This window comes from Emydura macquarii, unplaced genomic scaffold (assembly GCF_026122565.2).
Source record: "Emydura macquarii macquarii isolate MOO-44397 ecotype Brisbane River unplaced genomic scaffold, CSIRO-AGI_Emac_v2 contig_1568, whole genome shotgun sequence".
NCBI classification, from domain to species: Eukaryota; Metazoa; Chordata; order Testudines; family Chelidae; genus Emydura; species Emydura macquarii.
Window position 1 is genome coordinate 694,737 of NW_027131705.1, and position 13,056 is coordinate 707,792.

A 13,056-nucleotide genomic window follows, 5' to 3' on the forward strand; every position below is an offset into this window, starting at 1 on the left:
ATTGTAATCTCATCAAAAAATTATATCAAGCTAGTTTGGAAAGTTTTATTTTCCATAAACCCATGTTCAGTGTAATTAATTATATTACCCTCTTTTAGTTCTTTTTAATCAAGTCCCATATTAGTCATTTCACTACTTTACCCAAGACTGATATCAGGCTGAGAGGTCTATAATTACCCGGGTCATCCCATTTACCCGTTTAAAATATTAGTTCTACATTAGCTTTCTTCCAGTCCTCTGGAAATTCCCCAGTTATCCAAGATCTATTAAAATCAACACTAAGTGTGCTCCTCAGACAGCTCTTCTCATAGAATCATAGAAATGTAAGGCTGGAGGGGACCTTGAGAGGTCCTGTAATCCAGCCCTCCAGACTGAGATGGTACCATCTCAGATGGCACTATATAATTTCTGACACGTGTTTGTCTAACCTGTTCTTAAAAAACCTTCAGTGATGGGAAATCCACAACCTCCCTTGGAAGCCTATTCCAGTATTTAACCATCCTTATAGTTAGAAAATTTTACATAATATCAAACCTAAATCTCCCTTGCTTCAAATTAAAACCATTATTTCTTGTCCTATCTTCAATGCACATGGAAAACAATTGATCATAGTTCTCTTCATAGAAGCCCTTAATGGATTTGAAGACTGTTATCAAGTCTCCCTCTTCAGTCTTCTTATCTCAAGACTAAACATGCCCAGTTTTTTTTTTTTTTACCTTTCCTCAAAGGTCTGGTTTTCTGAAACTTCAATCTTTTTTGTTGCTCTCCTCTAGACTCTCCAATTTGTCCATCTTTCTTAAAGTGTGGCATCCAAAACTGGACACAATCCTGCAGCTGAGGCCTCACTAAGGTCAAGTAGAGCAGATCATTTGCCTCTTGCGTCTTATGTACAAGTCTCCTGTTAATACACCCCAGAATTATATTAGCCTTTTTGACAACTACATTACATTTTTGGCTCATATTCAATATGTATTCTACTATACTCTCCCACCAGTACTTAGTGCCTTATTCCCTTCCCTAACCTCCCTTTTTTTGTGTGGAACATATGGGGTTTTTTTCTTCCAAAATGTAGTACTTTGCACTTGTCTTTATTGACTTTCATCTTGGTGCTTTCAGACCAATCTGTCAAGGTCATTTTGAATTCTAATCCTGTCCTCCAAAGTGCTTGCAGCCTCTCCCAGTTTAGTGTCATCTGCTGATATTTTGAGCAGTTTGTGTTTATTCCCTTATACAAGTCATTTATGAAAATAGTGAATAGCACCAGACTCATGATAGATCCCTGCTTGATCCTACTAGGTATGTCTTCCCAATTTGACAGTGAACCATTGATAATTATTCTTTGATTATGGTCTTTCAACCAGTTATGCACACATCTATAGTAATTTCATCTAGACCACATTTTCTGAGTTGGTTTATGAGACTGTTCTGTGGGATTGTGTCAAAAGCCTTACTAAAGCCAAGATATCACATATACTGCTTCCACCCTATTCATTAACCCTGTCAAAAAAAGAAATTAGATCAGTTTGGTATGATTTGGTTTTCCCAAATCCATTTTGCCTATTACTTATTACCCTTTTCTCCTGTAGATGCTCACAAACTGATTTTCAATAATTTGTTCCGCTATGTTTCCAGGTGTTGAAGTTAAGGTGATTGGTCTAAAATTCCCTAGGTCCTCTTTGTTCCCCTTTTTAAAGATAAGTATTATGTTTGCCCTTCTCCAGACTCCTGGGACCTCAACACTTCTCCATGAGTTCTTTAAGATAATCGCTAACAGTTTCACGATTGATTCAGGTAGTTCCTTAAGTCCCCTAGGGTGAATATCATCAGGACCTGCTGACCTGAATACATCTAACATATCCAGCTATTCTGTAACTTCTTTTTTTCCTATTCCAGGTACACCACTTTCTCACCAAGGGGAGAAAAAGATGAGCATTGCATTGAAAAAACAGATTGGATTGTCAAAGATCAGGGTTCCCTCCCTTCTGCTAGCTGCACTCTCTCTCCTTTTCTAAATCATAAGCTAACTGCTGGAGAGAAAATGCTTTTCCTTTTAAAACTGAGGCATGATTTTATGTAATAAAAGGAAGGGGAAAACATTCTTCTGTTTTTTCATATTGTTGGGGAAAACATTAGAAATCTTTCCTCCGCCCATCCTTTAGTTTTGTAGCTATTTCTTGTTTTATTCAGACACTTATGATTATGATGTGCCTGTAAAAGAAGCAAAACATCCTTATTGCCACAAGACACTGGAAAATTCTGCATATATTTCAGGGAAAATATAGCACAGCTTATAAGCAGATCAAACATCCCTCAAAGCCTTATGGAGTTTTTAGACCTGAAATTACCTTCTTGGCAGATAATAGGCTCTGCTGCTCCAGTTCTCTAACCTTGCATTCATTAATTGCAAAGTTAGCTTGTAGCAAAGTCTTTTTTCCAAATGATTTGTGCCTTCTCTTGGATAGATGGCTATTTTAACCTGAATGAATGACCAGGCTCCAGTGGAATGATTCCAAGTTTCTTTAAGAATTGTGATTCCTTCTCCACCTTTCTTTGCTGTTGAAATTTTATGGCACAATAGCTTAAGTTTATCTTTTATGATTTAGAGGGCTTTTTCCCTAAATGAAAGCAAAAAGTGATCCAAGTAGCAGAACTCTTGAAAATATATCACTTGTATAGCTTGTCAAAAATACTGTGTTAGCAATAATCGCAAAGGGTATCATCACATTAATAATTTCCTTACCATTGTTAAGGAGTGGAGTTTGCTTTCTGCATCTACACAATAATGTCCTGCTGTTGCTTTTATTTTAAATGTTAATTTCCCCTTTTCAATGATTAGCATTACATGTTTGGGAAAGTATTCATGTTTCTATGCCCCGATTTTGTAGGAAATTAATACACCAAGGTCCTGATTCACTATTGCATCAGCTCTGTATTATTGTCACTCTGCTGATTTCAACCTCCCATCTTAAAACTGAAGTACCAACTGGCATAGCAAGGCCTAAAAGTGAATTGAAGTGATGCTCATTCAGATTAATTTTTCTTTGCGGAACCAAACTACAGAGAAAGACCTGGAGGCAATAAGGAAATCACTTAGGTGGCCAAATTGGATATGGGGGATAGTTATGAGCAGGTTTGGAGGACATTCAGGGCCTAATAATAGTAAGGGATTTTGATGTCTCTCCTAAGCTTTCAGAGCTTGGAGGCATATTACAATGTAAATAAATATGAAGACCAATGATGGGGTGTCTGGAACTCATCCTTAGATTAGTGTTGTTGAAGATGAGCAGCTCTTTTTCTGGTTTAATAACAGGTTGAAAAGGAGGGACAGGTGATTAGTGAGGCACAAAAATAAGTGATATGATTTTCTGAGGTGCTGAACAATAGGAGGCATTGCTGGAAGCTGTAGGTGTGATCAGCAGCTTTGAAAATCTGGACACTTATTTTGGTATCCCGGGGTACGTCAACACTGCAAAAAAAAAAAAAGAAATACCCCAAACCCATGCAATGGGGAGTCTCAGAGCCTAGATCAATTGACTTGGGCATGCACATGGGGCTAAAAATAGCAGTGCAGATGTTCCCACCCAGGCTGGAGCCCAGATTCACGGGTTTCAGGACCCCGACTTTGGCTCGAGCCGGAATGTCTCCTACACTGCTATTTTTAGCCCCATAACATGAGCTCTGTGATCCCAAGTCAGTTGATCTGGACTCTGAGACTCGTTGCTGTGGGGTTGTTTGTTGTTTTTTTTTTTTTTTTCCAGTGTAGATGTATCCTAAGACCCCTGTCCTCTCACACTTATACATATGCTTACATTTAAGTGTATGAATAGTCCCACTGGCCTCCGTGGAATTATTTATGAGCTTAAAACATATGGGTAAGTGTTTGTTAGGTCAGGCTGTCAATATGAACTTAGGTGCCTAACTTCACAAGTTTTGAAAATGCTTCCCTTATTCATTCTGTACTACAGTTCACGCCGTCTATCAAATGACTATAATCATTCCTTCCTCAAAGATTTGTTGTGAAAATTAAAGTTTGCCAAGTTCTTTGAAATCTGCAGATGAAAGGAGTTCATAGGAGCGCAAAAGTAATATGGCTGTCCCAAAAAGTCAATTTACCCGCCTTGATTGATTACAAAGGAAACACTCCTTGACTGTACCAATACATATACTATATCTATGCACTGAAGTTTCAAAAAGAACCATTTAAAAATAAATAATGTTTGATTGTAGCCCTCAGTAATAAACTTAAAATATCCTAATTGAATAGCGATCTGTTATGTGCCAATAAACACATAGATCTGATTATAAAGCAGGCAGGACTTTGGGTATAGTATAATACTATTATCCTGAACAATATTTCTATTAAATTGGCATGTTCCTGCCATTATATCATTACTGTCCATCTTTAAACATAATTTCTTTTATAAACAAAAAATACAGATTAGATCTGTGAAAATCACTCTTACATCTAGGGATTAGCAATTAATTATCAATTGTGGAGACACATGATGATGAATAAATTCAAGCCATAAAGTAAAATTCTACTATATTTTCAAATACTTTGAGGGACAAATGTTTTTGGGATTTCTTGCTCCACCTCATTCTGCAAGTGCAGATGCCCCTTTCTCAAATTTGCTATCTCTTCATATCCAGCGGTACACCACAGTTGAACTGAAGATTCCCAAGAGTAGATTATGAACAAGTGCAAAGATTGAATAGGAATGTGTTGCTATCCATGAAAATGAAGCTGTGCTTACTCTACATTCTGTTAATTAGGAATTCATTTTCAGTGCGATGTTCAGGAAATCTAGAAATGCAGCCATCTAAGAGCCACGTTCTGTTCTCAGATGCTACATGTGAATCCCATTCTAGACACCATGATGAGAATGTGCATACCCATCCACAAAACCAATCTCAGCTCTTTTATGCAGGGAGACTAGAAGGCAATATTTGGCACTATGGAAATATATTCTTATCTTGATGTCTAGCGCTATACCTTGTAATACCCCAGGCACCAAGGTAAGGATTTACTCCTGAACGGGACCTGAAAAGGGCCTCAAACAACTAAGACCTAAGTGGTGTGTGAGTGACTGCAGTGCCTACATATGAATGAGCTAGTCTCCAACAGCACGGTTTTGACAAAAGTGCAGTCATTATGCTTTGCCCTTCAAATGACAAACCAGTGGCTTCTGCTTTGAGTTAATGGCCTAGCAGAGGCAGTGAAAGACCTCAAATCAGGTGCAATAACATATGCATGTGACTCCTAGGGCACATCAGCCACAAAGGATGGTACAAAAGGAAGCACGCAGAACCAAAAGTCATTGCAGAGAGAGAGAGAGGAGGGAAAGGAGCAGTAAGGTGTAGGAAAGCAGCCTGGCGAGATATAAGAGCCAATCACCCTTGCACCCGAGGTAGTAATCTCAGGGAACGGCACAAATGTAGGACTGAGGCAATAAAATACCCATTGACAATGTGGGATACAAAGTAAACAGTGCAGTGAACATTCTGTATTAAAATCTGGAATGTAAGACATTGTACATGTGGAGTGCAAAGGTCTGCAACAGGGTGCTGGTGAAGAGCACACTGATGTTTTTATATGTAGATCACCTGCATGCATTTTAAAAATCTAGGCGTTGTATAGATATCATCCTGCTGGATTTTGGAGGTCCCAATTTTATACAAAGCCGGGACTGTAGAATCTTCGTCTCCATTTCCATGGAGAAGCTGCAGTGTGTGACTCTCTCCTGGCAATAAGGGATCCCTGTTTTCCACCCTCTGCTTCCTTCTGCTTTGTGAATTCACTTGCTCTCTTACACACATCACCCAGGCCTCTGGAATATCGTGATGAGCTAGGCCTTCCACTTTGCCACTGCCGCCCTCGCTTCTGCATGTGGTTCTGCAATGTTTATGAGCCCACCACTCACAAATTGTTCTCACTCTCATGGTTACCTCCCTCATTCCTGTAAAGTTCCACAGCCTCTACCTCACGGCTCAGAAAGGAAGTGAGGAAAGTAGTTCCTTTGGTTTTTAAATATCCTTCTTTTAAAAATCATATGGGTTCACACACCGAAGTTTATTTAGACATGTAATGACACAAAAACTTATACAACACACAACCTTATTTGTTTTACCTTTCTCTGTTCTCACACCCCTTCAATTGTCTTGTTGCTCTCCCCTATAACATCCCATTTTATTTAGATTGTCCCTTCTCTAAAATGCAGGAAAAATCTCTTTCATTTCCCTGTGTTTTGATTAGCACACCTTTAAGTGCTTGACACACAATAAAAATAAATGTGAGGCTACTGTTAAGGGAATCAGAGAGAGCCTGTTGGCCTTTGGATAAATGCATTTCCATTTATTGACTTAATGCCTCCAAAGCCACTATGTTAACACTTCTACACTACCCATTCTCCTCCTCCCCCCCCATTTCTATTCTTGGAGGGGGAAGTTCTTCTGTCTGGTTATATTTTGAGCACAGTGATTAAGGCAACATCCTTGCTTCTATTTAGTTACACAAAGTGTTCTCATAGTGTCCATGTATTCTGTACAATGCCTGTTCGATGTTGCCTTTGTGTTTGTTTTGCCTTTTTAATTACACTTGTAAATTGTTGTGAAAGATGAAAATGCATCATCCCAAAGCTGGGGCAGGAGGGAGCTAGGAAGGAAAGGGGCTCATTACTCTCCCAGTCAGTTTCATAAGACTTCTAGAGTGGGATTGAAGCACCGTTTTGTTAAGCCGTCTCATCTGACATAGTCCCAACAAGCCTGAAAATGCTGTTGGTTTAGAGGAAAATAAAGCCACTTGGAATGAGGACCTGGTTGGTTTAATACCAAGAAACTTGCTAAATCATTGCAAAAGTGGGGTAAGGAGTATCCAAACATGCTAACTTGGGCCCTGATTTAGCAAGTCACTTGGGTCCAGATCCTCAAACGTATTTTGGCCTCTAATTCTCATTGGTTGAACTCAGTGGGAGTTAGGCACCTTAATACCTTTGGGTCTCTGAGCATTAAAGCCAGATTTTCAAAAGATTTATAGGCACTTAAAGATGCAGATAGGGACCTTGGGCTAGATCCACAGACGGGATTTAAGTTTCGTGTTGCAATGCCTAATTTTAGGTGCCCTGCCACCAAATGAAATCTTCAGCTCCCTGGACAATGCAAATAGAGAGTGAGGGACCTAAAAAAGGGGATTCACAAAAAGCCAACAATTTGTGGCGGGAGCCATCTAAGCGACCCACTAGGAAATGCTGAGGAGTTGGGTGTGACTTAAGCACTGCCCTGCACCTGGGAGATGCTGGTTCAAATCCCTGTCCTACATCCTGGGTGAGTGGGCTATTGGATAAATTGCTCTGAGTGTGTTTTGTGTGAGGCTTTGATCCAGGACATGTGGTCTAAGGCATTTTCAGAGCACACTTACCAGATCAGGCCCCACAGGTAAAATAGGCTGGGTAATGCCTAGTTTGTAATCCTGCTGTGCCTAAAATGGGAGTTAAGCAGCTCAGCAGTGTCAGGATTTAGATGGCAGTCTGCACACACACACCACCAGAAATTTAGGCTCCATGAGGATTTTACTGTCAAAATTATGTGGCTAGGGATTTTGGGCACCTACAGGGTTGTCAATTAGGAGTTTGAGGATCTAAATTTGCATCTAGCCCCTAGTGGGAATTTCAAAAGTGCTTGGATACCTAGCTCCAAAATCCCACCAGGCACCTATCTGTGTCTGAAACCTAAAATCAGCCTCCAAAAATATCTGAATACCTTTAAAAATATGACCCTTAATCACATAGTTACTTAAACACTTAATGAAATCCCGTTGACTTGAAGTCCGATTGGTTTAAAGTTAAACACGTGTTTAGGTCTTATTACATCAATGCGATTTAAGCACGTGCTTAAAATTAAACATATTGATAAATGCTATGATAAATAAGGGTAGTTTGCTAAATCAAAGCCTTTTGTAGGAAAATGCAGGCAATGATAAGGTGTAAAACACAGGGAGTCACTAATCACTGGGTGAGATTATGCATATTTTACACATATATAATTGTGAAACCATTGTTTTATATACTCATATAATTGTGAAATCTACACTCAATGACTTTGTCTTTTCTGCTCCTAGATGTTTTCCCAACCTCTTTTAAACTTTTCAGGTGGGATTTCCCCAAAGGGTTTAGCTTTAGTTTAACTCTTCTCCCAGTGACATCAATGAGTGTTTCACACTGATTGAATGGAAGCAGTCTGGCTAAAGATGAGAGCTTCTCTAATTCAGTGCACATTACTGGTGGGCTGTTCCTGGTACAGGTGTGTGACAAACCAGGGTGTGTCCTGTATAAATATTGTTCTTTTTGTATAATATTCTGCTGGCCTTCTGCAAGAAAACCTAATCAGATGTAAGAGTATCTATCAAATCCTTCTGGATGTGAGTCCTGGAATAATCCCATCATATTTAATTCTGTTTTCTGTCCACAGCTGGACAGCGCTACATCCCTCATCCAGGCAGCTAAAAATCTGATGAACGCTGTGGTCCTTACTGTGAAAGCATCTTATGTGGCTTCTACAAAATATCAGAAGGTCTATGGTACAGCTGCGGTGAACTCACCTGTTGTGTCTTGGAAGATGAAGGCCCCTGAGAAGAAACCCTTAGTAAAGAGAGAAAAGCCAGAAGAATACCAGACAAGAGTGAGAAGAGGTTCCCAGAAGAAACACATTTCCCCAGTGCAGGCTTTAAGTGAATTTAAAGCTATGGATTCCTTCTAAAACAGTAGGCTTTACCAGGAGGGTTTTATATTCCTTTTTGTATGCATACCTGCCGACTTGTATGTGTCTGGCATGGGGAAAATACTAATGAAGCAGTGTCAATTTGCATGCAACCTAAGGCGCTATTAAAATAATTAACCACCTGCAACCCACAATGCAGGACGTTCTATTCTATGTTACATGGAGTTATCCCAAGCTTACTTTTTTAAACTATAGCATAAAACTGGCCAAAGAATTTGCACCACAAGTGTGGGGGTAAATAATAAACTGAAAAGCAAAACTTTATGCATGCAAGAAACATTAAGTTGGCAGGTATATTAAATGAAAAAAACTGGTAGACCATAAAGCTTGTATTGCTTCTGTTACAGTGCAAAAATGTACTAGCCAATAAGCTTAAATGTGTGGCCCAATAATTAAACAATTTAACTTTTAAGTCATCTTCATCATAGTATGTGAATTTTGAAAAAGGATAAAAACTAATCCATTTTAAAATGCTTCTTTTAATCCATATTATATTCTTTATATTCTGGTAGTGTTTATGACTATGATCATGTTTCAATTAATCCCATTACTATGAAAAAAAGTTTTACTTTTTGCCAATTGAATTCCTTATGGTGAAGTATGAAGCACAATATGGTGATTGACATTGCCTTTTATATTATTATTATTATAATATTATTGTTAGAAATAGAAGACCTGGTGGTGGAATGTTTAGAGACACTGAAACTGATAATGTGAGAATTTAGAGGCAAATATGTAGGTGTTGCTTGGATTATAGGTATCTAATATACCATTGTAACCACTAAATCTCAATAAACTCATTTAACCTTGGAATCCTGAACATGACTTCTATCTTTTAATGCACAGATATCATTCATCATAGCATTGAGGTGCAAATAAATTTATTTTGCATTGATGCTTGCATTTTTGGGGAGAAGGGAGGGGCAAAGTAGTGCGTTGTGTTGATTTCTCACAACAAGGATGGGGAGGGGTGTCAAATCCTTGCTTGGAGCATGTATGTGAGATACAATTCTGTGATTCTTCAGCTGAATGCCCTCCTATTCATTTGATAGAAAACCAAGAAAACAATTGCCCTCAAACAGATTCTCCCATGTACTGAGGCAGAAAATATCTGCTGGGTTTCACCCCTGAAGTGGCAACACAGTAGTTAATTTGTACTGAGTTTGTAAAGCTCTATTTAATTTAGGTGTCTGAGCACCTTGGAGATCATTTTGACATGCCAGGTTGAATAGCACTGTCTAAACAGTATTGTACTGAAAAAATGCATCAACTTATACTCACTTTACAGCCTAAGAATTGGTTGAACTATATTAATTGGGTTAATATCACTATAACAGGGTTTTTTCTATATTTGAATATAAGACAATTAGCATGAAAGTATTTTTGTTTAAATTAATTGTTATTTCCTAGAACTTACAAGAGCATTCTTGACCTCTCATGAAACAGCATGAAATAAAATTTACATTAATAGAATCATAGAAGTGTAGATCCTGAAGGTTCTGGTCCAGTCCTCTGCTCTCAAGACAGGACTAAGTATTATCTAGATCATCCCTGACAGATGTTTGTCTAAACTGGTCTTAAAAACCTCCAATGATGGAGATTCCACAACCTCCCTAGGCAATTTATTCCAGTGCTTACCTACCCTGACAGTTAGGAAGTTTTTCCTAATATACTACCTATACTGCCCTTGTTGCAATTTAAGCTCATTGCTTCTTCTCCTATACTCAGAGGCTAAAGAGAACACTTTTTCTCCTCCTTCTTGAAACAACATTTTATGTACTTGAAGAAAACTTTTATCATGTCCCTCCCTCAGTCTTCTCTTCTCCAGACTAAACAAACCCAGTTTTTTCAATCTTCCCTCATAAGTCATGTTTTCTAGACCTTTAATCATTTCTGTTGCTCTCCTTTGGACTGTCTCCAATTTGTCCACATTGTTCCTGAAATGTGGCACCCAGAACTGGACACAATACTCCAATTGAGGCCTAATCAGAGCATTGCTGACAAATTACATCTTGTGTCTTGCTTTCAACGCTCCTGCTAGTACCTCCCAGAATGATGTTTGTTTTTTTGGGAACAACGTTACATTGTTGATTCACTAATTTGCAGAAGAGTGAGATATACCATACATGGCATTTATCTGCTTCATATTATTTTGAAAGCTGAGTTAGTATGCTTGTCCAGGATATATTGATGGGGTATAAGCAATTGTCTGTCAGAACGTCAGTGCAACAAAGTAGCATTATACCTCTCCCTCACATATACATTGAACAAATTGAATTCCTTTCAGTCACCCCATAAGGAGAGATGAGTTCTCTCAGGAAATGTTAGTTTGTTTATTTATTTATATAGCACGTAAAGGATCTCAATCAAGATCAAAATCCCACTATGGCAGGTGTGCTTCAAACACCAAGGAAGACATGGATCCTCCCCTGAAAAGCTTACACCTGAAGCCATTTGAAATCTGTGAAGCTAATTGTCATGCCATATGGTATTCATTATTATTACTTACGTAGCACCATAGAGATGGTTGGCTCTTTACTAAACAAAGACAAATTCCCTGCTGCTGTAACTTCATTGCCTTCAGCCGAGTTGCACCGTTAGAGAACTGAGTCCATGTAATTCCTGCTCTGAAGCCTTTTAAATCTGTTGCCTGTATCTCCCAGTCCACTATGGCCAACAAAATATGGCTTTAAACTGACTGGCATTTCCCAGCAGGGAATCCCTTAGTGTAAACATAAGGTGGAGGAAGTGGTGAGTCGGCTGTGGGTGTGTCAGGAATGGGTGGGGCTTTCCTCTAGGTTCAGCCCTTCACTGGTATCAGGGTCCTTACACTAGCTATTCCAGCAGCATAATTTAGAGCAGGATCCTTTATACTCTAGTTTTCACTGGGAGCCAAGCAGCCTTAAATTAGCCACAGCCAGTTCCCTATGGCCATCAATCAGGGCCTAAGTATTTGATCCCAAAACCACAGACCGCTGAGTGTCAGGAGCATTCCAAAGGAATCTGTTACCAGTGGAAGTATCCCCGTGGGTTTAGGTAATCCTGGAAAACCTTCTATTCCTATTGCATCTGCATGTTAAACTCTGAGGACTTTTATCTGCTACGTTTTTTGCATACTTTAATTATAACCAACAATTAAGCCAATTAAGAGCAGTGTAAATTTTGGGCATGTATCTTCCTAAGTTCAATATTAGCATTGCTATGCCTTTAAGTAGCATTTCCAAAATGATGACTTTAAAAAACAATTTTTAGTACATAGTACAAACCTTTCCTTCAAAGACATATTTTTTGTTTGTTTGCCTCCTTCCCTGCCCCCCCAGCTTTCAATAAGGGGAAACAGATCTACCCATCAGCATAAATGATTGTGCACAAATAGGAGCCAGTAGAAACCAACATTTCAAAACTAAAGGCAATTAACAACCTCAGGTGATCCATTATTCAATTCAATAGCAATACAAGGAAAGAGAATTATTTAAACAGTGACAGAGTGCCACATTTCTAACTCAGTATCACACCATAATTAAAATGCAAAGAAAAGCACTAAGCCTCTGGCTGTAGGAGGTAAAATTCAGTAACATTTCTTGCACTTGATCAGGGATTTTTTGATAATGACTTGCTTCCAGCTGGTGAACAGACTACAAGCTATTGGACTGAAAAACAGCATGGCTTTTTGGCAGGCTTCTGTGAGTTGGATTCTGTTTTCAGCAGGAATAAAAAGTCCTGGCATAGCCCTCCATGCTGTGGTCACTGTTGTTGTTATTTAAATGCCAGAATGTGTGGCCTCTCCATGGGAGACCAGAAATGCAACCTACAAAGGGTGCACAGATCAAGACAACCAAAGAAATCTTTTGAGTGAGCCAAAGCCAGAATACAGACCCTGCTTCAGCAAAACAATTAAGCACGTTTCACTGTAAGCATGTATTAAACTTCAGTTCTCAGGGAGACTTCAGTACATGCTCCAAGTTAGGCATGCACTTAAGTGCTTTTCTGCCTAGGGATGGAATTACTCATGTGCTTAAAGTTAAAATGTGCTTAAATGCCCTGCTGAATTGGAGTTATAATTAGGAGGAAGGGGATGAATCTAAGCAAAGGAACACTTTGGTCTAATAATATCCCAATGGTGTGATCTACAATGGTGCAATAGCTTTCAGAGACACAGTGCTTGAATACTTTAAAAACAGAGTAGATGAAGCACTAAAAATACACTAAAAATTTTTAGTGCTTCATCTACTCTGTTTTTAGAGTATTCAAGCAATGTGTCTCTGAAAGCTATTTCAGACGACA

At 38.9% G+C, this 13,056-nt stretch overlaps 1 protein-coding gene across 3 annotated transcripts in view; it reads left to right on the top strand.

The window, feature by feature from the left end:
- The window catches only part of CTNNA2 (catenin alpha 2), a 689,583-nt gene extending 679,998 nt beyond the window's left edge, over nucleotides 1-9,585 (top strand). For all 3 annotated transcript variants that reach the window (XM_067555203.1, XM_067555205.1, XM_067555204.1), the window contains one exon: nucleotides 8,464-9,585. In XM_067555203.1, coding sequence (XP_067411304.1) covers nucleotides 8,464-8,751 — 288 coding nt within the window. In that variant the 3' untranslated portion in view covers nucleotides 8,752-9,585. The remainder of the gene's footprint in view (nucleotides 1-8,463) is intronic.
- Nucleotides 9,586-13,056: the final 3,471 nt, after the last annotated feature.